Below are 23,896 nucleotides of genomic sequence, written 5' to 3' on the forward strand. Positions count from 1 at the left end.
AGGCAGGAAGCCCGGTGTCTCCACAGACAACATGCAGTTCATCACACTGCGGCATAAATCCACCACGCAGTTACTGGTGACGGCAATCATTACTTAATGTCTTGATTTCTGATTGCATTGGCTTGTTTGTATTTCCGTGTCTAAAGAATGGTTATAGGAATGAGAAGATATGATTGTGTTCTCCGTTCTCATCAGTCAGTGTCGTTATTGCCTCGGATCCATTAACCCCCCCGCACCCAGCGGCACCTTATGATGTCCTCCGTCCCTCCTAACCTTTGACTCCGGCCAGTGCTTTAAAGGTTCTGCACTTTGCCCTCTCCCATTTGACCTGTCTGAAGTCTACCTTTATAACTGGCCCCTGTCGCTATCAAATGCACATATGAGACGGCGCTGGGGCAGGGAGCTGGAGTCCGTCCGGTCACCTTTTGGCCTCCCGTCCATCCATTCTGCTCAAAGCAAGCACAGCAGCTTTCCCCGGACCCACAATCACATACTGTATTAGTCTTCATGTCGGAGTTATTGATGGCGCGCTGGAAATATTTTATCGGTCAGTCATGACCTCTGACAGAGGCAATGCAAACACTAACCCCCCTAAAGCTTCCCATCGACGTGGATATACATATGATCAGATGGCTAATAGAAGTATAGATCTGGACTTGCTGAGGACCTCGTCGTTTGGATTTTAACGCCACGAGGTCAGCACTCGCTCTGTCACTGTTCATGCGTAGGATCGATGCTTTTTGAAAAGAACTGAGTTTGCTCTAATCGGAAACTACCCGGCGACAGTGTAAGGGTTTTTTTCCAGTGCGGAACTTCAACTTTGGGGGCTGTTCATTGAGTGTATGTAGTATGAGGTTCATGGTAACTCTGTTGGAGCTGCAGTGACCCAGATGGAGGAGTGTCACAACAGAGTCTTGCACTCCAGAACTCTGGCCATTTTCAGAAGAGAGACAAAAAGAAAGCTATTGGTAAGAGAACGCTATCCAAGGTTACATTTCCAGTTTTCTGGGATCCGTGAGGGGGGGATACATGGAAGCTGGTAGGAGTTGATAAGAAGCGTGAAAAAACAGGGTGAGGTGATGGGGAAATGTGTAGAAAAATACAGCAAAAGACTTTGATCGAAACAAAAATGGTTAGGCCGAGCATTGCCTCAGGGGGGCTAAATCTAAATGCAAACCACAGCTTTCAAGCTTTTATTTTTTAAAAACTATGTATCACTTTAATTCCATTTCACATTCGTGCACTATATTGTGTTGGTCTATCATATAACCCGGTGGCGGCGGTTTTAATGTGACAACAAGAGAATAAAACATTTCGCTGGGCTCTGTCCTCTTGCATCCGCTTAAAACTTACAAGGGGCTTATGTCACGAGGCACAAAGCATAAAAACTAAGCAAGAAAACCCACATAAAAGAAATGTAAATCCCTTTGCCGTCCCATCATTCCGTCCTCTAACATTATGTCGCATAAGTCTCTTCATTAAGGGGAAGTATAGCTTGCGCTGAAGCACTCGCAATTAAGATAAGCTGAGCCACAACTGGACAATTACCTGCCAACTAACCTTTTCCGGAGGCACTTAAGATCGCGAGGGCCCCCGAGGATAGATGTTTCCCGAGCAGAACGAGCTCTTCAACAGCCTTGAGAGAGGGAGTTAGGATGTAATGTATGAGAATGAAGGGGAAGGCGAGCCGGTGTCAAAGAGAGGGAGAGAAAATGATAGAAATGGAGAAAAAGACAGTATCATGGCGAGATTACCTAATCCCCCTGTCTGAGAGGAGTATTTGAAGGGCCTGGTGGTGTCAGACAAGAGGCGGCTTTGTGGAGGGTTTACCCAAGAGAGGCCAGCTTAACCAGCAGAGCACCCGGTGACCAGTGCTCGCTTTCTATTTCTATTTCTATTTCTCTATCTCTCTCTCAACCACAAGCCTTAGATTGTGGCTTTATAAACACAGTTAAATTGATTGCAGGGAGCCAATGAGATCCCCCCCCCCCCCCAGCCTGGGTCATTATTGCAACCTACATCAGCCCTCATTCACCCATACTGAGGCTTGTATGGATCATCACTCTGTTTTACATTCTCATTTATAATGTAAGTGACAGTGTTTTTTTTTTTTTTTTTATCAGGTTGAGCATGCAGAGATGTGGAATATGTAATGAATTTTAACTTTATCAATTCCTTCTTTTTTTTTTTTTTTTTTTTTTAGCTCTTGTAAGATAGTTGCTTTCCACTGTCTGTGCACAACAGGGTGAGTTTCAGCACTATATGATATCTGATCCCCGAAACCCCCGCAGGGTAGCCGCAGCAAATCAACAGTGAATTAATGGATGCGGTTCAGCTCATAAATCTCTGCGGGGACTAGAAAGCATTCAAGGACAGTCAGCCTGTAGTGGTGTTCTTAATGTTACAGGCAGTTTGGATTTCCCATCGTTCAACGGCAGTGACAGAGTAGTAAAAATGTGACAGCGTCTTATGTCTGTGTTAAATCAGCGGACGTCGGGAAATGCTGGATCGCGGGTCTGCGAGCCTGAGAGCTGAACCAACACCGACTCCGGGGCTGTAGATTTGTTTGGAAATAACTCCATTGCTCTTCCATAGGTTCTGGTGTGAAGCTGAAAGGAAAGATAGGGGGGGGGTGGGGTGTGCCCTAATTCACCGGTGTCAGTACAACCCTTCAACCTCAACCCGGAGCACCGAGGCCCCTGCAATAGATCACAGTGGTTAGCAGTTAGCTGTTCTTGCAGGTGTGTGGGGAATGGCAGTAACAGCTTCCATTACTGGAGAGAATGGCCCAACTCCTGCAGCCCCCCGTCCAGACAGCGCTGTCATTACCCATCCATTGTGAAGCCTGAGAGGGAGCAGTAAGTATGGCAGACTTATGGCTTTGTTAAAGCGACAGGATGGTCTCCTCTGGCCCCGGCTCTGAATAAAGAGGGAGGGTGGTACCGAAAAGGGTAGCCAGATAGAGTGATAGAAACTGAATATGAGGATGAATTGAACACCCCCCCACCCCCCACCCTACCGGCGCACCGCCGCTGCACCACCCCCTGATGTGCTTCCAAGTAGAGTGCAAGCTGTTAAGGTGGGCCGGGTTATTTGGTGCTATTTTTACAAGAAACAGGGTTGATTTGTCTTAGGCCATTACCGTCTATTACAGCAGCGAGTGTCGAGGAAAAAGGTGGGAAGCGGCAGACGCTGGCATTCTGCCTAAAGAGAAATCAATGAAACAAATTAATCCTTCGCAGGCTGCGGTGACACTGTAATCCATCATTCAGGGGGTGCTTTTTACACGCTGGAAAAGGGGAGCAAAGGCGGGGAGGAGGAGAAGAGATTGGCGGATGGGTGGTTGGTTGCATGCTAGTTGAGGAGGGCGGGAGGGGGTGGTTGCGGAGAGGCGGGGGGGGTCGTCAGGGGACAAACAGCCGAGTTCCACGGGGCCTGGGGAAGACATCCGTGGCTCGGTAACAGTGGGGTAACGCTGGGTGCTGAATGCTTCAGAGCCCCTTCCTTTGCACCCTCCAGCTGCCTGTGCCCATACCGAGCAGGAGGAGGAAGACAACGGGATGTAAACACGATCAGCTGGACCAAACAACAGACATGACCATGATTACACAGAAATGCCTCTTCATGTTCTTCACTTGTTTTCTGTCCCCTGCTGGCTATTTTAATCATAGCAAGCTGTTTGCTGACGGTGAGAGCTTCATGATTTATTCACGCTGGTATCACAGGCATTAAAGTAAATGTTATTTGGGACATTTCACTATCTTCTTGCATCTTGTGCTAAAGTATAAGCATATGACCCCCGCCCACTGTTGTGGTTGTGTATTATACCGTGCATCATGGTGAATCAGGGGTTCCAGGTGGTCCTGCTCACAGCTGTGCCAGACGCTGGCTGCCCTCTTACCTGAAAAGACCCCTCCCCAACAACCCCCCTCAAACGCCACCACCATCTTACGAAAAAGATGGTGGTAGCACAAGAAAAAAGAAAAAAAAAAAGCTGCACGAATATAACCCAGATTTGCCATGGTGATGCCCCAGCACGCAGCCAATTAGAGATCAGATCTTGCCGTGTGATTGAGACATGTGATCAAGCTTTCCTGTGAGGAAACAGTCTGGTCCAGTCCAAGAGGCATGTGAAGCAGCTGTACCCTCCAATGAATCACATAGCAGTCCACATCAAATATGATCACTATTCAAGTGGGAGGGGAAACAGGGAGTAACAAAAAAAAAAACACAAACACGTAGACGGTATATAATGGAGCCTTTTTTTATTAGGATTATTTGCTGCGTTTCATTGCTTTCCAGACATCGCATTGCTATACAAGTTCAGCAGCAGCATCCCTCGCTCCATCTTTTCTGCGCCGCATGTCCTTTTAACACTGGCCACTCTGCTGACGTTCGTAATTGGGCAACTGCGAGTTGTCACGGCCGTGGCTGGTAGCTGGAGCACTGGCAAAGGGTAGTTAGGCCTATAGCACTTTCATTCCAGAAAAAAAAATATATATATATATATATATGTTTTTAAGAAACATCAACCCACTTACCTTGACCAGGAGGAATGTCGATAACTCCTCACATTCATGCTAAAGACACAGGTGGTTGCATTCTGTGATGAGAAAATCGGGGAGAGCGGTGGGCGGAGAGAGAGAGAGAGAGAGAGAGAGAGAGAGAGAGAGAGAGAGAGGAAAGGGAAAAAGGCTGAGATTAGGATGAGTGTGGTGTTGTGGCACAGGGAGAGGAAGTTTGAGGTGGGGATTGAAAGTGAGGAGGGGGGGGGGGAGCAGAGAAGAGAACGGAAAGGATGGAAAAATGTGGGGATATTGCAGCAGAGCGGATGGTGTGAGGGAGGCAGAGTGAGAAATGTTGCCGGAAATGCTAGAGCCAGCAGCGTGTGTAAAAAACCTCCACGCAACATTTCTCATCCTTGACATCACTGACAGGCTTTCCACACACACACACACACACACGCACACACACTGAAAGAGAAAGAGAGAGAGAAAGAAAACAGGGAGTGGGTTCAGAGTTGTAAAATTTCAAATCTTTAGCAGAGCTTCCCTCTCTCAGATCTCAGATGCTTTTCTTTTTTTTTTATGGCACATGTGAGGTAGATTACATTTTACTGAAAGTTTTAACTGTTAGTCTGAGCCGTAGGTCCCCTCGTCTTCTCCCCAGAAAACATAATCGGCCTCTGTCACAGCTAGAGAGGAGGTGGACCGAGAGGCCTGAGTAATGTAAGGAGGAGGCGAAGGAGGACAGGAGATTGCTGAGGAATGTTTGCGGCTCTGGTCGGAGCCCGGCCATCTCGTTTGTCAGGGTTTGACCCCGGCTCCGGGGTCGAAGGTCACAGGGTACATATGAGGAAAAAAAGTGACTCGGCTATCCCACGCGCGCGCAGAAAAGCAACGAAGGCGCAAATAAACACAGAAAAGTGTGAGTGCCTTGTCTTTTCCTTTCATGCGTGATTCAAGATCGTCTGACGTTCGCCCGCACAAATCATCGATAATGTCCATCCTCGGCTTGTTTTTTTCCTGAGGATGACCTCTTGCCATGTAGATAAAGCAAACTACATTTTCTTACTTTGTATCCTGGGACATCTTAACTCATTTTTTAGGCATGAAGCTTGAATGAAATCCAATATTTTTCATAGTGAAAGCAACATGCATGTAAAATTGGTAACAGGATTCAAAGAGGGCAAATCTTGAAATCAAATGGGAAGATCAATTTAACTTTAATGTTGTTTAATATATATTTACAGCATTCTACTAAAGACTTCCTATGATCAAATAACATTAAAATAACACAAGAAATTGATTATTTTCCTACTCATATTCATTAGGAGTAAAAACTCGCAGCATTTTCACTCTATAAAGATGTCAGCATACAGCCTGCATTGTGATGAACTTTTGTGACCTATACAGAAACACACCAAGGTAAATTACATGTGCTTTGATGCTTAGATTTCCATGGAATTCAAAACTACAATCTCAATCAAATGACACATTGTTCCTTTGTTATCTGTTATAGTGCTTATAAGAGAAATCGGACCCCAAAGAAAATTGGAATTTGGGATCTGTCAGAAAAAGCTGCTGATTGGTACTATTCTAAAATAAATTAAGGACATTAGTGCTCTTTCAATATCATGCCACTTCACAGTTTACAACCAGAAGGGAAAATAGGTGGAAACATTAAACCAGAACTTAAACCAAACTATCATTTAGTCACTGGTTCTTTTTCTGTTGTCACCGGGGTCTGTGCCACATCTACACAAGTCATCAACATCACTTCCTTTGATCCCCTACTATGAAAGAAGCTGATGTTAGGTTCCCAGAAAAGAAAACAACAGTCTATTCCACATCTTAAACTCAACGAACCTGATTAAAAAACATATAAAAAAATACAACATAAACATGTGTAAATATTTTTCCTATACTTCTTCCAATTATAAACCCCTTTCCTACTAATCAGCGACATCCGCTCCCTATACTCAAACAGCATCAGTGAAATCCCATTCCGCCACCTCGGTCCTTCTTCGGCGTGTCCCGACGCTTTGCTCGGACGTCTCCTCCGGCTGCAGCGCCGTGAGCCTGGGAGATGACAAACAAAGTCAGGTTACAGAGATCAAGGTTAGCCCAACCGCATCACTCACGCAGGCTCCCTGCTTCATATTGCAAATTAAAAGGGAAGACAAAAGCAGGCAGTGACAACGTGGGTGGCCTGCTGCAGTGACCCACGTGAACACGGGACACCTGTGAGTCATATCATGTTGGGCCGACGGCTGACAGCGGCTCTGCACCTTGAAACAACGAATGATGAAATTACTGCCGCTGCGGTACAGTTCGCCGTCTCTGAGTCACATAAATCTGCTTAAAAACACTCTTCCGATTGTCCTTTTTTTTTATTTTATTTTTTGTCGTCTGGAAAGCGTCCTCCATGCTGCCGTGGAAAAAGACAGGTATTGCACAGAGGCTGTTATTCGTGCCTTGGAGACGCATCTTAAATGCTACACCTTTGTCATTCTTTGGCCAGAGACATCAAACAGGTGCAATGAATAATTTATCTTAAGAGTTTCACATTGATAAGGTCACAATCTGCCACGTCTGGACACTAAAGGCAGGCCCATCTTCACTTCAGTGACGTCTTACACACACAGGTGCCCCCACACCGACAAACACACTCGTTTTAGATGAAAAGGCACAAAATCTCAAGAGAACTGTGCCTGTATGTGTGTGTGTGTGGGGGGGGGGGGGTGATCAGAAAGAGGGATTACTTTCAGTTTAAGTCGTTTAAATTAAAAATTAACTGCAGAATTGGTTATTCAACTTTTATCCATTTCACTTATTTAGGAAAGGACGTTTTTTTTCTGCACTTCTTACAGGTGTGACTACACATTTGGGAGGAATTTTGGAGGAATAACTTTCTGTTCGCAACTGAGTTGTTAAACACTTCATGGTGGTGGTGGAGGGGGGGGAGGGGGCACCTCGATTCGAATACACAAGCCACTTAATAACCTTTTGTATTCGCATGTTTTACCTTTTTTTCCTGTTTTAATTTTTTTTAATCATGCATTTAGATAAAATTGTGTGGCAGTTAGTGTTTTAAAAAGGATTTCACCATATGAATCTCATTTTGAGTCAGCACACAGGATAAACTGCTCATTTAAAATAATTCTATATTTCTGATAAATATTTCCTTTTCAATAGAAATTCTAGAAAGCTTTTCTGGACCAAGAAGATCAACCGAGGTGAAAATGACACTAAAGTGAATTCAAGCTATTTCATTGTTTTATAACCTAGGATCAACATATTCAATAATCTCTACATTTTAACTCTGTCGACATTGCGTTCAAACTGTGCAAGCTTCCGTTGGTCCGAGCGCATTTATCAGTCTGTCTTCTGTAAAAGTTCTCCTGGGGCCTCCAAATGCAGCCGCAAGTTTTACTTTTACCTCAGGCCGGCTCAGCATATGAGCGTTGAAGTGCTCAGTCACAGTCAGTCCAAGACGCAGCATGTTGACGGTTCAGCTACACTACCTTTCTGATTAAGCCCCTGCTGTGTGTTGGTTTTGGGAATAAATGAGGGGAAATCAGTGCCGTTAATGTAACGGCACTGATTTTAGTTACAGCAAGCAGAAAGTCCAAATGAAATTTGGCAAATTCTCATACAGCCAGTCAATCTCTTAGATTTGCAGGTGAACTAATTGGGTTTAATAGCTGTTCATTTCCCTCTCGCCTTAAACACTAATCCCCCCTCATCAAATTAACTATTTTGACAGTGGCAAGAACACACCTCCGCCACTTTAATGGTGATCACCAATCCTTACGCGCACTTTTTTTTTTGTAATAATCGCAAACTTTTGAATGCAAAGCGGAAAAAGCAAACGTTGTTGCGCTGTGTATCGGGGTTTAGTAAATCTCTCTTCTGTCCCTGAACTATATTTCTTGTCTGTGTTGTCAGATAATGTGAGGACGGGATGAAAGGTAATCTGCGTGCAGAATTCCTAAAGCTCCCTTATCCTTGTTGAATTTCTCAAGAATTCCACCTTTGCCCCCCGGTTTCCCTGAAATAAATTACTTTAAGGGTGAGACGCCTGCGCGCACGCAGCCTCCTTCTCCTTCTTTTTTTCTTTTTTTGCGATTATTCTCCGTGCACCCGAGGAATGACGCGACGAAAACTGTTTTAGAATTTGCGTAAAGCTATCCAAAAACACCGGTTTGATCACTGAAGACAAATGATCGATGATGCACGAAGCTGAGAAAGTATAGTGCAAACTTTGGACGCAGCTTCCTGCAGCCGCTCTGATAAACCATTTTCTTCTCTCACTTTTCTGTTTGGTTCGCTTCAGCCGCTGGAAAGAGAAGCAGGCACGCTGCTAAAAATCACTTTTCTCCCCTCCTCTCTCTCTCTCTCTCTCTCTCTCTCTCTCCCTCTCTCTCTCTCCCTTCCTCTCTCTCCTCAGCCTCTGCCTACTTAAAAGTTTGGTTTTTGGGGTGTACTACCAAATTACAGTGTTTGCATTTGCGGAACCACGAGGGTTTCAGCTCTAATGGATTTATAATCTCCGTCTCTGGGACCATTCAAAGTAATTAGCACGCAGGGCTCTAAAAGAAACGATGGTTGGTGAGCAATAAAGCCAGAGCCCATTGCATGAAGTGACAGTGGCTCTGACTTGGTTCAGACCTCAAGAGTAATTGGGAGACTTGTTGTAGTTATTGTATTCAATTATAGTGTTGGAAATAAATACTTCAGAAGCAGCTTAAGATTGGGATAATTTTACAGCTGAACGTTTGTCTTTTTCATTAATTATTAATATTATCATCATTATTATTATCATTATTATAATTATTATTATTATTATCATACACTTATGCGAATTGTATAATTATAGTGAAATATCAGAAATCAGCAATTTTCATGCACACTTTAATTACCTCCTTTAAGTTTTAAACTGGAATATTATTTTTTGTTAACTATTTCCTTGTTTGCCCATGTTGGATTTTAAATGTCCAGCATATAAACTCAAGAATATGGCCACTGTTTTTCTTTCTGTGTAGATTCATCAGATTGTTTTTCCCCCTGCGGAAAGTTCTTAATCCATATTTAGGAAAATAAACACAGGGCAACCTCTTCGTTGGGCAACTGATCCCCAATAAGAATAATCTGGTGGTCAGATTTAGAAAAGAAAAGAAAAAAAAAGAAAGAAAAGAAAAGTCCCCGTTTAACCTCTCCTCCCACCAGCACACAATCTCAGAAACCCACAAAAGCTCAATTTCAGATGCATAAGAGATTTATCTATTTTATATTTTTTGTGCTTTAAATTGTATTTAATTTTTGGATGTCAAATGTACAAAATTGCTTGTTATGTGCTTATAGTCCTCTTTGGTATATGATTGTAGCGCACTTGCAAGGCTGCGGTGCAAGCATGGCGCTCCAAGTTAAACATTTTTGCTGAGATTACACATTTGAATGTCATTAAGAATGTCATTTAATAGCTGGTCTATTTCGTCTCAATTATAAAAGCAAATTTGCAACCTGAAACAGCACCGATCACTCTGTTAACAAGCCCACTTGGGAGGAAAAAAATATTTTTTGTAAAAATTTTGTAAATGTTTTGTAAGTACGACCCCCCTGCCAGTTTAACCTAGTATATTTTTATTAATATTATTGAAATTCTAATTCTAATGTGTATTGTGTGTTTGGTATATATATATATATATATATATATATATATATATATATATATATATTCATATATATTCATATATATATATATATATTCATATATATTCATATATATAAATATATATAGAGAGATCTATACTGTATCTTTGAGCTCAGAAATGGCCTGGTACGTTATTAAATACGAATAAACAGCAAGTATTTTATCATTTTAACTAGTCATGGACTTCTCCCAATGTTTTCTACTGAAACAACCCTTCCAAAAAAGTTTTTCCCTACTATACAGAAACGTGTCTGAAAAGTCTGGAGCAATAAAGGAGGCTGCATCTTGTGCTCAATTCCAAATCACGTTCAGAATCAAACTGCATAAGTGTGCTTTAGTTGTTTTTGTTTTTTGTAGTTTTTTTATATATATATCCTGCATATTTTAAAGACACCGGGGGACGTTTACAATGGGGGGGGGATCATCCTCTAAGCCCACACAATGTCTTATTGACTGTAGCTTTGGTTAGAATCGTGATGCGATTACGCACGATCAATAATAAACATACCATCAGCCATTTATGAATCTCCCCATCCGTTCAAGAAGCTCTAAAGCGCATTCTTGTTGTCCTCTGTTGTTTTATTTCTGGGTAAGGTGGTGAAAGAGGGGAGGAGGGTCTTGAACTTGTGACCTGAGTGTTTTCCCAACTGTTTGTGCCGCTTTGCTCGGTGATTTCTGTATTTGGTGGAAGCTTTAAAACGCATCGATTCCAGATTCAGCCAAACTCCACTGTGCTTCCCGTATGAACGTTCAATTAAGCTCATTTGACGAAACTATTATAGACTTTTACGCAGCCATGCACGATTTGCAAATTCTGGTGCATTCGATTTAATGTGAGGGACCAGATTCGCTGATAAAGTATAAGTTCAGCTCCTCTCGATTGCATCCGGGATGTCCTGCTTAATCATAAGATTAATTGACTCCGTTCCCGCTGGTTTGCTTGCGTTTATTTGTATTTAAGTTCAAAGTTACAATCGCAGCCAATGAAATAATATTTTCACATTCAAAACGTTAATAGGGATTAACTTCTGGTGTACAATTAACATGGGCTACATCCATATCAACGAGTCCCGATTTGGTAAATTGTAAATATCCCTCCACTTTGTTGGGTTCACTGTTGTGACCTGGCGCTAAAGGATGAGCTCCGCCTGATCCAAACTTTAATTCCGTGACACTATCGCTGAGGCAAACGGACGGCTATCGATCTTTTCATTAGGTGTTCCTGCAACAAATGGGCTCGGTTGGGTGGACGGGACGGGAGCGACAAGAAAAGGTCTCCCCGCTCCCTGCTGCACAATTACAAGCGAGCTTTAATAGCCTGTCTGTGCTATCTGATCCGCGGGAGCAAAGATGCAGAAGGCTGCGGTTAAACAGCGGCGTTGTGCATGGCGAGAGAGAGAGAGAGAGAGCGAGAGAGGGCAGAAGAAAAAAAAAGGATGCTGCTTTGCACTAAATTGAAAAAGTTACGACTCTGCATGCGCCGATTGGGGGAAGTAGCGCCGGCTTGAACAATCCATCCACGCGTTCGGATTCACGCGTGTGCAAGCTGGAGTTAGTGGAAAAAGTGGGGAGAGAAAAAAAAACAAAAAAAAACCAAACAACGACCAAAAATAAGTGCCACTCACCTTCTCTTTGGCTGCAAAGCCGCTACTTCTGTTTCCCGGAGCTGCTGCTGCTGCTGCTGCTGCTGCTGCTGCTTCCTCTTCCAACATCCCGCCCGTCCACTTTCTCCACACGCAGGTTTCCATCAGAGCCTCTCCAACACATCTAGCCCGCTTCCTATTCGCTTCCCCCTCTCACTCTTCTCCTCTCTTCTCTCTCCTCTTCTTCCCTCCCGCGGACCCCCTTTCCTTTTACCAAATGTGCGGAGTTAAATCTTAATGATACGCCAAAGGGGGGAAAAATGCATTGTCCGATTTAATCTTATTGGTTTCACCTTTTCAGAGAGCTGGAGACATGGCCGGAGAGTTTCCATGGTGTGCGCCCGAGACAGGGACGGGGGAGAGAGAGCTCTCTGAATACTTAAAAACAAGCCATCCCTCCTGTATGCGCTTTCAAACAGGGACACTTGCATATTAACGCTATGTTATATCTTCTTAGATCTCTGTAGGGGTCCGAGCATGTGTATTCCTACTTTATTGTATTAAAGTACTTTTTTTTTTGTCTATAAGTGTTGGATGTTATTTCTCGTGCTTTTAGATGTAATGTGCACTCTTTTTTGCCATACAAACAGTGCGTAACTGTAATTCCAAAGCACAGTTGAAACATTTTTACGCATTTACAGTAGCACAATAGGCTGTTAATGTTTTCTTAATGATTTATTTGTGTCCACCAGGCATATTCAGTGCGTAAAATTAACTTTTTATGAACTAAAAAAGTGCGCGAAGCCATCTCACGCACATTCGAGCTCGTTGCATCATTTAAAACTACATCTAAGCGCTTGAAAATGCAAGTTTAATAGCTCGTACGTTGACCGTTATGGGGGATGTAATTGCACAACGTACGCTAGATGGCAGCGCGATCCAGACATTTTTTTTTTCTTCTGGAGTCTGAGAAGCCTGCAGAAACACTGGCGCATAAAAGCTTGGAATCCCCATGCAAATCTCCCGCAACTTCCACTGGATTTTGAATTAATGTCATCATTAACCCGTAACGCCGCTCCCGTTCAAGTGTTTGTGAGACCGCGGGGTTGTTGGTAACTGTTGGTAACATCGCTTCCCGATTTCAAGACGTTTGCCCGCATCCGAAAACGTGTCCAGCATAAAACGCGGATTTTGCGCATCGTTCTGCACGGTGCGAGGTTTCCCCCCCCCCCCCCTCTTCAAGTGCTCTTAAACTAAATGATATGTTGTTTTATTTTTTATTATTATTATTATTAATAATAATGAATAAAACTGGTGCCGATTACAGACGACGCTGTACCGCAATGCGCATGCCAAGGACAAAAAAAAAACAGCGTGTGAAAATATTAATCCGCTCCAAAGCAGCAGAGACCCCCGTTAGTTTTGTAATAAAGATAACAGTCCGAGACAAGGCATTTTGAAACTTTAGCGGTGTGTGTGTGTGTGTGGGGGGGGGGGGGGGCTGAGTCAGAATCCCCCTTTTTTTTGGTCGCTGCGCACAGCTTTTGGTTTTATTTGTCGTGCTTAAAAGCTTTGCCCCCCCACCTCCACCCTCTCTCTCTCTCTCTCTCTCTCTCTCTCTCTCTCTCTCTCTTTCTCTCTCGCTCTCTCTTTCTCCCTCTCTTGCCTTTAACCCGCTTTTTTTCCGCTATTCTATCCAGGGTTTCTTCCTCTTTTTGGTGACAATAGACGGCCCATACTAATCAGGTTTCAAAGTAAATAGCAGCGCGGGGCGAGCTCAATGTAAATTGTGCCTGTCAGAGCCCCCCCACTCTCCTCCCAAGCCCGCTCCAGCCGTGGAGATGTCTACACTGCAAAAAGTGTCCCGCCCCTCTGCCAGGCAGCCGGGTTTTCAGCACCGGGGCTGAGGGAAAACCCTGGCTTTACGGACAGCAGCAGATCGGGTCGGCGGACTGGATCGCGCGTGTTCTTCCCGACCTCTTGTCGGTCCTTCTTGCCGGATCATTTTTTTTTTCTTGTTTTTTTCTAACGGAGCGTCCCTCGTTCGGGATATTCTTTCGGGCGAGATTAGATTCGGCGCTTGCGGCGAGAGATCGGGGAAAGAGGCAGAGATCTGCAACGCGGACGGGTTGCTTTCTCGTTATACGCCAAGAAAATCTAACAATTTCGCGTTAGGGGGAGAAGATGACTTATGTGGATGGGCATTTTTTGCAGTGTTCTAGCGGAGGTGGCGGTGGTGGAGGGGGGATTCTAACCAATGGAGAGAAAGAGAGGGCTTGGCTATAACCTTAGCCTCCCATTTTCTCTCTCCCTCTATCCCCCTCCTCTCCTCCTCTCCTCCTCCTCTATGCAGGGCTCTGGCCAGTCAGTCCTCTTTGATTATCAGTCTCCAGCAGCCCCTCTCTTGGCTCCTTGACACGAGCACCATATAAGGCGCAGCGATCTCCATAGAAACGTGTCAGTTTCAATAGTAGTGTCAAAGTTCACTATATACAGACATTCGCGCAGATCCCCCGTTTCGGAAACATTGCTCTGCTGGTCCTCTCGTTTAAGCGCATTCATTTTTTGGGGGTTTCTCCTTTCTTGTTCTTCTTCTTCTTCTTCTCGCATATCCTATTAGTACTAGTTGGTGTTTTTTCCTCTTTTTTCCTTTTTTTTTGTGCCTCAATCTTTTTTTTTTCTTCTTCCTCTTCGTATCTGCGTTCCTCCCCGCTGGAGAGAGGTGAAACTATACATGGGTACTTCATTCGGCGGCGCGGTTCTCCTTCGCAGCTGGGCGAGATGATGAGGTTTATTTAAGAATATAGATGTAAAAAGCCCAGCTCTTCAGTTTTTTTTTTCCTCCTCCTCCTCCTATACGACGAAGACGGGAGTGTAAAGGAGCAAGGGGAAGAAAGGAGAAAGGAATTTATCTCCACAGCATTTTGGATCGCGTCTTTCCAGCGGAAAGGTTTTGGTTTTTTTTTACTCGCTCCTGCGTTTCTTTTGTGGCTATTTTTTTTTTATCTGACTGCATTTCTTCTACGTCTGGACTCGGGTTTTCCTACAAGATTAGGGATTCCTGAATGGCTGACTGCAATTTACCTTGGAACTGGCCTCCCGATACTTGCACATCCTGATCGGGTGCCTCCAGATTTTTGAATGTATTGATCGCGTCTGCTCCCCTTCTTACCCCCCACATGAGATTGCGTGCTCCGATTTGACTTTGCACTGTCCCGTCTTTTGAGAGATTTTTTTGTTTGTTTGTTTCTTCCTCCTCTACGCTCCCTGAACATCGGCGATCATTTCGCTTTACAGCACTTTCCGGGGCCGAGATATGGCAATGGTAGTTAGCGTCTGGCGAGATCCGCAGGAAGACGTGGCCGGAGGACCTCCGAGCGGCCCCAACCCAGCAGCGCAGCCGGCGAGGGAGCAGCAGCAGGCGGCGTCGGCGGCGCCGCACACTCCGCAGACCCCGAGTCAGCCGGGACCCCCGTCCACGCCGGGGACCGCCGGCGACAAGGGGAGCCAGAATTCCGGACAGAGCCAGCAGCATATTGAATGTGTGGTTTGCGGGGACAAATCTAGCGGCAAACACTACGGCCAGTTCACCTGCGAGGGATGCAAAAGTTTCTTCAAGAGGAGTGTACGCAGGAACTTGACGTACTCATGTCGTGCCAATAGGAACTGTCCCATTGACCAGCACCACCGAAACCAGTGCCAATACTGCCGGCTGAAGAAGTGCTTAAAAGTGGGGATGCGGCGGGAAGGTGAATATATGTTTTAAAGCCCCACTCGCGATTACGCATCCTAGTATAGCAGCACCAGAGCAAGGGCTGCCATGTTGCATTAAGGTCACAGGCTTTACGGCTAGGCGTACAGCTGCTACTGCAGACTCCATCCCTGTTCATGCTTTTTGTTAGGATTTAGTGTTTGTTTTTGCTTTTGTTTGTAATTTGCAGGACGTTTGCATGGATGGTTTGTGTTTTAGTCTTTAGTGTGAGGAAAGAAGGGGGGGGGGGGGGTAAAAGGCCAGTGCAGCCACGGCAGTTACATGCTTGTGTCTGAACAAAGCGGCTGCTCTTATGAACCTCCCTTTTTCTTATTAATTTGACCTTTTCTGCCAGCCCAAACTGCACCGTTTTCCTGCAAACCTATTTTACATAGACGTTCAGCGTAGAATAGTGAGGCTGTGTGTGTAATTGCGAGCAGTCATGTCACCCTCTGAGTGTGTGTGTGTGTGTGTGTGAGAGAGAGTGTGTGTATGTGTGTGTGTGTATGTTTTGAGTGTGTGAGAGGCTAATAGTCCCATTCCTAACAGTCCCTTAAGTAATCTTACTAATTTATAATTGCACAACAGGATTTATAAGTGGAATGTGCGTGAGCGGACGTAAAAAAAAAATATGAGCACACAACAAAGCCACGTCTCTGTGCTGACTAGACAGCTCAGACCCACTGAATCACGTCGTTCAAGTTGTTCATGCTTTATTGTTTTTGCTTGCTTTGCATTAGAGGCCATGCAACTTTCCTCCCTGTGTCAAGCATTCGGGTTAGGTTTTGTTGTTTTTTTTCCCCAAAAAAATTGAAGACGACCCCCCCACCCGCCTGTACGTACTGAACGTGCACGCAGATTCCCCGTGTATTAATAATTAATTAGAAATAATACGCACGAGCTAAATTCCCTCCTTTGACCCAGCTGACCTTTTGACTCAGACTAAAACGTGAAATTGCGCTTGAATTTAATAACAATTGTCCGTCGTGGTTTAGAACCGGTTTGGCCACAGTTAGCAATTCTTTGAATAACCTAAATTCGTAAAATAAAATAAAAAAATTGGGTAGAATGCAGACCATTAAGCCTTAAAATATTAATAGCCATAATAGCCAAGTTGTTCCAAGTGTAAACATGGATGTTGTGTGTGTGTGTGAGCGAATGTGTTTTCCCTTGCACAGAAGCCAGCTGTACAGCCTGTCTCCTTAAATTACAAATTCAGGGTGAAGATTGAGTGATATAGCACATCTGTTTCCATGAGATATCTGTATTTTTGATGGGATATTTCTGCTTTAAAATCCAGTCTTAAAAGCGTGCTGATTCGTAATATTTACATTGCATGATATTTTTTTTACACGTATACATATATATATATATTTAAAAAAGAAGCACTACTCGTGGACAATGTTTATCAGTCCTGGATGCACATTTCCTCTTTTTCTCTCTCTTTTTGTCAGCGGTTCAGCGAGGAAGAATGCCTCCAACCCAGCCCAACCCAGGCCAGTACGCGCTGACGAACGGGGACCCCCTGAACGGCCACTGCTATCTGTCAGGATACATCTCGTTACTGCTGCGGGCTGAGCCTTACCCGACTTCCCGGTACGGGAGCCAGTGCATGCAGCCCAACAACATCATGGGGATCGAGAACATCTGCGAGCTGGCGGCTCGCTTGCTCTTCAGCGCCGTGGAGTGGGCGAGGAACATCCCCTTCTTCCCCGACCTGCAGATCACCGACCAGGTGTCCCTTCTCAGGCTGACGTGGAGCGAGTTGTTTGTGCTTAACGCGGCACAGTGCTCCATGCCTCTGCATGTGGCCCCTCTGCTCGCCGCGGCGGGCCTGCACGCCTCGCCGATGTCCGCGGACCGCGTCGTGGCTTTCATGGACCACATCAGGATCTTCCAGGAGCAAGTGGAGAAGCTTAAGACCCTACACGTAGACTCGGCGGAGTACAGCTGCCTCAAGGCCATCGTGCTTTTCACATCAGGTGGGTTTGTCCACATGCGTCGCCTCGAAAGCGCTTAGAACACAGATGGACTTGTTTATAGTGAAACGAGCCCTGGTGCTGGTATAGGCGCACGCGTGAAGAGGCTCGCTTGCATCGGGGATGTGGCTGTCAGGCAGCAGTTCCGTGCTAGAGATGTTTGTGTGGCCGATGAAAGAGCCATTTTGTCAACAGCTTGCTCGATATCCACTGACATGCATTCCCATGTCAGCTGCAGCCGCAGCATAAGACGTGTAAACAAACCCAGATTGAGTAAGTGTATCAAGTTTTTAATTTGAAAGCCCCGTTTAAATAAGAGATTATGCGCAATCGTACGATGATCAATCTTGAAAATTTTGGTGGGTTTATAAAAATAAAAAAAATAAAAATGTCCACCCCCCAAATTGTGCCTGAACCGAAGCCGAGGCTGCCCGGGTCCACACACGCATTTTGGAACAGGTGTCAAACAATTGAACGTAAAGATGAATTAGTCTCTGTCAGTGGGTGATTTATGACAGCTGATGCATTTATGAGCCTGGCTGCGCGCTTTTATCCGTGCTTTCTTTTTTTCGTGCGCAAACACATGTCTTCGGGGGCAGGAAATAATCCCTAACAGACTGAGATCAAAAAGAAAAAAGAAGGAGGCTGATGGCAGTTAACTCACATATGAGTGCACACGGAGCTGCACTTAATAACACAAGTTATTAGTAGATTAATCTTAGCTGACCCATTAATTTTCTTACTTACTGAGGATACTTTCTGCGTCGCGCGGCTTTTAAAAGTAATCAGCGGCACTTTTCAAAAGTAACCTACATTGTTGATAGCTTAATTGATGCCTGACTGGGGTATGGGGTCCCTAAATGTCCCTATTTACTCTCAGCTGCGTAATTTGGATGCTATTTAGCAGTTAGTTGTGTGATTCTGCGGCCATTGGAGACTGTTATGTCTGGGGATCGCGGAGGAAGGAAAGCGAGCATCTAAACTCAGAAAACTAATGATAAAGTTTGCTGAAAGTGTTTGACCTAACCTTTATCACGCCTACAAAGAAACTGGAGCAAGCGTTACGTAATCTGTCATTAAACACGATCAGGATAAACACTGATATATATATATATATATATATATATATATATATATATATATATATATATATATATATATATATATATATATATATATATATATATGTGTGTGTGTGTGTGTGTGTGTGTGTGTGTGTGTGTGTGTGTGTGTGTGTGTGTGTGTGTGTGTTACATCTTAAAATAAATAACTCTTCCAATATCCTTCAAGTGGACCCACTTTAGCTCATTTCAGTATTTATAATTTAAGACATAATTTCTTAATAATGAACAAACACTTTTGGACTACTCCAACTATATATTGTATTGTGCTATATTATATCATATCATATTATAATACCCAGTAATTTACCGAAATTTTTTAAAATAAAACACAGGCTTTTCATGATTAGGTGCGTTAAATTAGGAATTTAATGAACCCAGCTTTAAATTATTTGCCAACCGAGCTTCCAAAAGGAAACTTAGAAATGTCATTACGTTCAAGATGACCTGTAAAACTCAATTGTTCACAATTATTTTAAAGACATATGTTTTCTCACCGTGTGTGTGTTTCTTCCTTTCTTTACTGTTAGTATCAGAGAGTATAGACTAGTTAATAGCCATCTGCTCAGTTTTGACGCACAATTTGCGTATTTCTAATTTCACTGCCAGTCTCGGTGTGATGCTACAGTTATTTTCAGGGTGGTTTTTGCTTTGTTTACATTTAGCTTTACCATCTTGCAATTATAACGGTGTGCAGGAAAAAAAATGTATAGAAATCCACCCAAGATTACCCCAGAGAAGCTGCACACACACACACACACACACACACACATACACACACACTCTCTCTCTCTCTCTCTCTCTCTCTCTCTCTCTCTCTCTCTCTCTCTCTCTCTCTCTCTCTCACACACACACACACACACACACACACACACACACACACACACACACACACACTACCGGTCCCCCATGTTTTCCGACAGATCATTTAGTTAGTGTGATGGGCTACAAAACTGGTGCCGGCTATAGAAAGTCACGTGGCGCTTTGCCAAGATCAGCGCGGATTTGTTTGCCTTTCATAACACAGCAGCCCTGTCAGTATTTCATGCATAAATAACGGCCGGTTGGGGTGGACTATTCCCTCCACAAACCGGGATGATTGTCCCCGCTCCTGCGCCCTGCAACGTGCGCTTTCGCTGCGTTGCCGAGTTCTACAGAACTGGTGGTTTGGACCCGGGGTCTATCCGCTCCTAATGCCCCCCCCCCCTCTCCCCCCAGCCCTATTGAGGCCCGGTGGGGCGCATTGTCGGGGAGGCCTTTTGGAAAGCTGAGGGGTGTCTTTGACCAGCCGTGTTCCCCATGCCTGCGTTCAGCTGCAACGCTTTGAACTTCCTTATTCTCTCGCATTGCATAATTCATATGCAATCCCTGCATGTTTGGCGTCAAATACAATTAATTTAAACAGTATCGATCGGTGCCGTTTGTGAAACAGACACTCAAAGCGATTTTGCATGCACGGGGGCTCTGAGTGGCCGGATTGAGGTCACAGTAAATCACAGCGAGATCTCCGGGTTGCCCTCTGGTTCACGGGGTTATTGTGTCTGGGCCGTAGTGAGTTATAGTGAGAAATTAAGAATGGACTTAAAAATCCCTCTGTTTAGCCGCTTATGGCGCTCAGTGCCTAGAAGCATGTGCAGCTTCTACAAAAGCCGCGTTCCATACAAAAACATCACCTTGTGGGACCAGCCTATGCCATCGGGTACACCACTTTATAAGTTTATGAGTGGAAAAAAAAAACACGCCGCCCTTTTCACAGCAGAGGGAAAACGTGTAAGACACCTGTCCTAAAAAAAAAAGAAGAGTGGCTGCAGAAGCCACCGAAAGCACCTCGCCATGCGCTCATTTTTGGACATTTTTACGTCGCTGCTGTGCGCCGCTGTTTCCTGTCCTCTCCTCCAATAAATCTGATCACTTTCAGCGGGCCTGTCCTATCGGCTACAACGGGGGAAGGAAGCAAAAAAAAAAAAAAAAAAAAAAAAAAAAACAGGCCAAGAGTGGTCTTTGGAGAGAAGAGCCGGCGAAATCACTTAACAGCTTACTGCGGAGTAATTAGGTCACATTACATCCAGCGTAATTTCAAATTCATCAGTGCCGTTTACACTTAAATCCCCCGAGCTCAGACATAAAGAGCAGCGGCCTTTGGGCCTGCATGTAGCCTACCTTTTGTTGTGCGTGTGCGTGCATGTGTGTGTGTGTGTGTGTGTTTTGCACCGTCACTTTTAGGTCTACACACGCCTGCAACGCTGACATTTACCTCTAAATCATTGCTGATTGGCCTCCGCTGGACTGTGCATCCCCAAATGCTGCAGCAGCATGCTTCCCTTGTTTATCCTGTACATGTGATGCAGCATGCTCGGTCAGCCTTGTTTGTCCATGCCACACTGTCAATAACAGGTAATGACAACCAAGGCGCTCCTGCACGCCTCAAACCGGGCTCAGAAAGGCGCACGTTTTGGTGAAAGCGGCAATTATCATGGAATATCAACCCGGAAGCTATTAGTGTTTCATTTACGCATTATTTTACAAATAACCGCACCAATAAGAAGATTTATAAGGCCTTTGCAGTCTTGACTCACTTGCCCTTATTCTAGATCTGACACACGGAGGACATGTTTTCATCACATTTTTTTAGCTTTCAGTTAAAAAAATTAATTCTCCATAGATCTTATGGCTCAGTCAGCTGTAAATATAATGACCACAGTGTGTTTATTTATTTCTTTTTTTATTATTTCCACAGACGCTTGCGGCCTGTCAGACGCGGCTCACATCGAAAGCCTACAAGAGAAGTCGCAGTGCGCCTTGGAGGAGTACGTCAGGAGCCAGTACCCCAACCAACCCAGCCGCTTTGGCAAACTGCTGCTGCGGCTGCCCTCTCTACGCACCGTCTCCTCGTCGGTAATCGAGCAGCTGTTCTTCGTCCGCTTGGTAGGTAAAACTCCTATTGAAACCCTCATCAGGGATATGCTATTATCCGGGAGCAGCTTCAACTGGCCTTACATGTCCATCCAATGATCCTAATATGTCACACAAAAAAAAAAAACAGAGAGGAGGAGGGAAAAAAAAGGACCAAATTTCTGCAACCCCCCCACTCCCCATCCTACTTCAAGAAGACTATATATAGGACCTTTTTTTCTGAGAAACTTTGCGGAAGACATTACTTTTTTTCTGTCTTCTGGGACTGTGATGGAATACATTATGTACAGAAAAATATTGGAACTGGACTTTGCGCCTGTGTAAATCCGCACCCTCATCTTCAAGAACAGTACTCTTCATTTTGTAAAATACTAGTCTTTATTTTCTTTTTTTTTTTTGTAAAAAAAAATACAAATAAAAGAAAAAAACATCATATGCGCAGTAAGAAAAAAAATGAATCAAGACTTAGCGGGAAAAATAATGTTTCCAAGCAATTATAAGAATTGTCCTGTGTCTATGTACCTCTCTGTTTTGTATTTTTTCTGGTTCCAAACCAGGGTTTCTGTGATTCTATACTAATAATTTTTTGATATAACCTTTTGCTTCTTATAATGAGTGCGATATATGTTGTCGAAGCTATGTTCTCCAGGAATTAAAAATTGAAGTGAGAATTTAAAAGAATAAAAAAAAACAAGACAAATAAAATGAATTTAGACGAATAAGAAACAGTCTAATCGCTGTGACAATATCAACACTGATGGTTGAACTTTTTATTTTATTTGATCTTTTTTTTATATATATTTTTTGGACCCCTCCCCTTCTCCTCCCCCCAACTGATACGATGGACCTGCAGCAGAAGCAGCAAAACAAAACTGACCTCCAGGACGTTTTTACTGACATTTTTACTCCGTCTGGGGCGCCTTTCCCCCCCTCCCTCCCTCCCCTCCATCCCCTCCCCTGGACCACGAGTGCGTGTGGAGTCGATCATCAGTCAAAAGAGAGAAAAAAACGGAGAGACATGAAATTCAAAAAGCACTTTTAATATATCATTTCATATACATTTTGTTTGTTTCGTCTTGAAGATTTTCATTGTTTCTTGAATTTTATTGGTTGTTGCCTTCAATTTTTTGCTTACTCCATGATGCAGCTTTTATTTTAATTTTTTTTTTTTTTTGGCAGAAGGGTCGGTTGATGAAGTTGTGTGACGGTGACTGTACTATTAAAAAAGAAATAGGCAACAATGTCTCACTCTCAAGCATTTTCCTGGGCACCACGTGTTTTCTTTTTTTAACAAATAGAAGGAAATGTGAAGGTTTTTTTCTTTTTCATGTGCGCTGCTACTACGGTTACTGAAACCACTGTTAAAACCTACCTGTGAATGCAAATTGTTACACGGGATTAAAGGGGGATCATAATTGCACAATAGAGGCACATATTACATTTGGAAAGAACCATGACATAACTGACAGTGCGGATACAAAGAAGAAGGAGACAATACCGGCCTGTGAGCGCATTAATGTTTAATATTTCCCCCCTTTGGGAAGCCTCTAACACAGAGCCACCTATAACCTTCCTCCTGTGGCTTAATCAGGGTGATTCTCTGCAAACTAAACAATAACATCCCCCTCCCCGTCTTTCTCTCTGTCTCTCTTTCTTTCTCCTAAAATATATATAAAAAAAAACTCTGCCCTGATAGCGCATTGCATGCTCTGTATTGACGTGGGCGTCATTTGGCAAAAAAAAAAAAAAGGGTAAGGGGGCCCCCACTGCAAAGGTGCTGTGATATGCGTGATCAATCTGGAAAATGTATTTTACAGCATGTAAGCCAGTCGATAGGAACACCGAGTGTGATGCATTGTGTGGGAATGGAGAGGGAGGCAGGGAAAGAGAGAGAGAGAGAAAGAGCGAGAGAGAGAGAGAGAGAGAGAGAGAGAGAGAGAGAGAGAGCTGAGACAAACGAGAGGAAAAGCGAGTTAGAAGAAAGTCAAGTGCATGACAGTGTATGCGTGTGTGTGTGTGTGAGAGAGAGAGTAACAGGGGGGAAAAAGATGTGGCCTTGGTTTGCTTGATACAGTCAGAATGTAATGAGTCCATCGATAAGTCCTCAGCGTGTGAGATGGGGTTTACGCACCAACACTGCCCTTGCTTTGGTCCATCTCTGCACCGTCTTTGTCTCCCTTAACAGTCAGAAATGACTGAAGGGAGGTCCAGAGTATTTACCTGCCCTTGCATTACAGTCACAGCGTGAGGAGAGATGAGACATGGTTAAAGAAAAAATGCTCGGTGTTCTGAGGAAGAGAATATGGTTAAGGCTTGACATTTCCTGAGTTATGG

At 44.1% G+C, this 23,896-nt stretch overlaps 1 protein-coding gene and 1 long non-coding RNA gene across 5 annotated transcripts; one reads left to right on the forward strand and one right to left on the reverse strand.

Annotated features, from left to right (window-relative positions):
- Positions 1 to 4,245: 4,245 nt before the first annotated feature.
- On the reverse strand, positions 4,246 to 12,537 carry LOC110368461. Of its 3 annotated transcripts, none has more exons than XR_002428089.2 (3): positions 11,841 to 12,537; positions 4,542 to 6,581; positions 4,246 to 4,446 (listed from the first exon to the last, which is right to left on the reverse strand). It is a non-coding gene; the product is annotated as an uncharacterized LOC110368461 (long non-coding RNA). The 3 variants fall into 3 exon arrangements; XR_002428088.2 differs by having other exon boundaries at positions 4,246 to 4,466; XR_004932102.1 differs by having other exon boundaries at positions 4,246 to 4,474.
- Positions 12,538 to 13,519: 982 nt separating this feature from the next.
- nr2f1a (nuclear receptor subfamily 2, group F, member 1a) lies at positions 13,520 to 22,820 on the forward strand. Of its 2 annotated transcripts, none has more exons than XM_012861345.3 (3): positions 13,520 to 15,547; positions 17,007 to 17,531; positions 21,387 to 22,820. In XM_012861345.3, exons 1-3 carry the CDS (start codon positions 15,115 to 15,117, stop codon positions 21,659 to 21,661), a joined length of 1,233 nt encoding a protein of 410 aa, XP_012716799.1. In that variant the 5' UTR covers positions 13,520 to 15,114; the 3' UTR covers positions 21,662 to 22,820. The 2 variants fall into 2 exon arrangements, with proteins under 2 accessions (XP_012716799.1, XP_012716798.1); XM_012861344.3 differs by having other exon boundaries at positions 13,803 to 15,547; positions 17,004 to 17,531.
- The last annotated feature ends 1,076 nt before the right edge of the window (positions 22,821 to 23,896 follow it).

Source organism: Fundulus heteroclitus, chromosome 12, assembly GCF_011125445.2.
Source record: "Fundulus heteroclitus isolate FHET01 chromosome 12, MU-UCD_Fhet_4.1, whole genome shotgun sequence".
In the NCBI taxonomy this organism is placed as follows: domain Eukaryota; kingdom Metazoa; phylum Chordata; class Actinopteri; order Cyprinodontiformes; family Fundulidae; genus Fundulus; species Fundulus heteroclitus.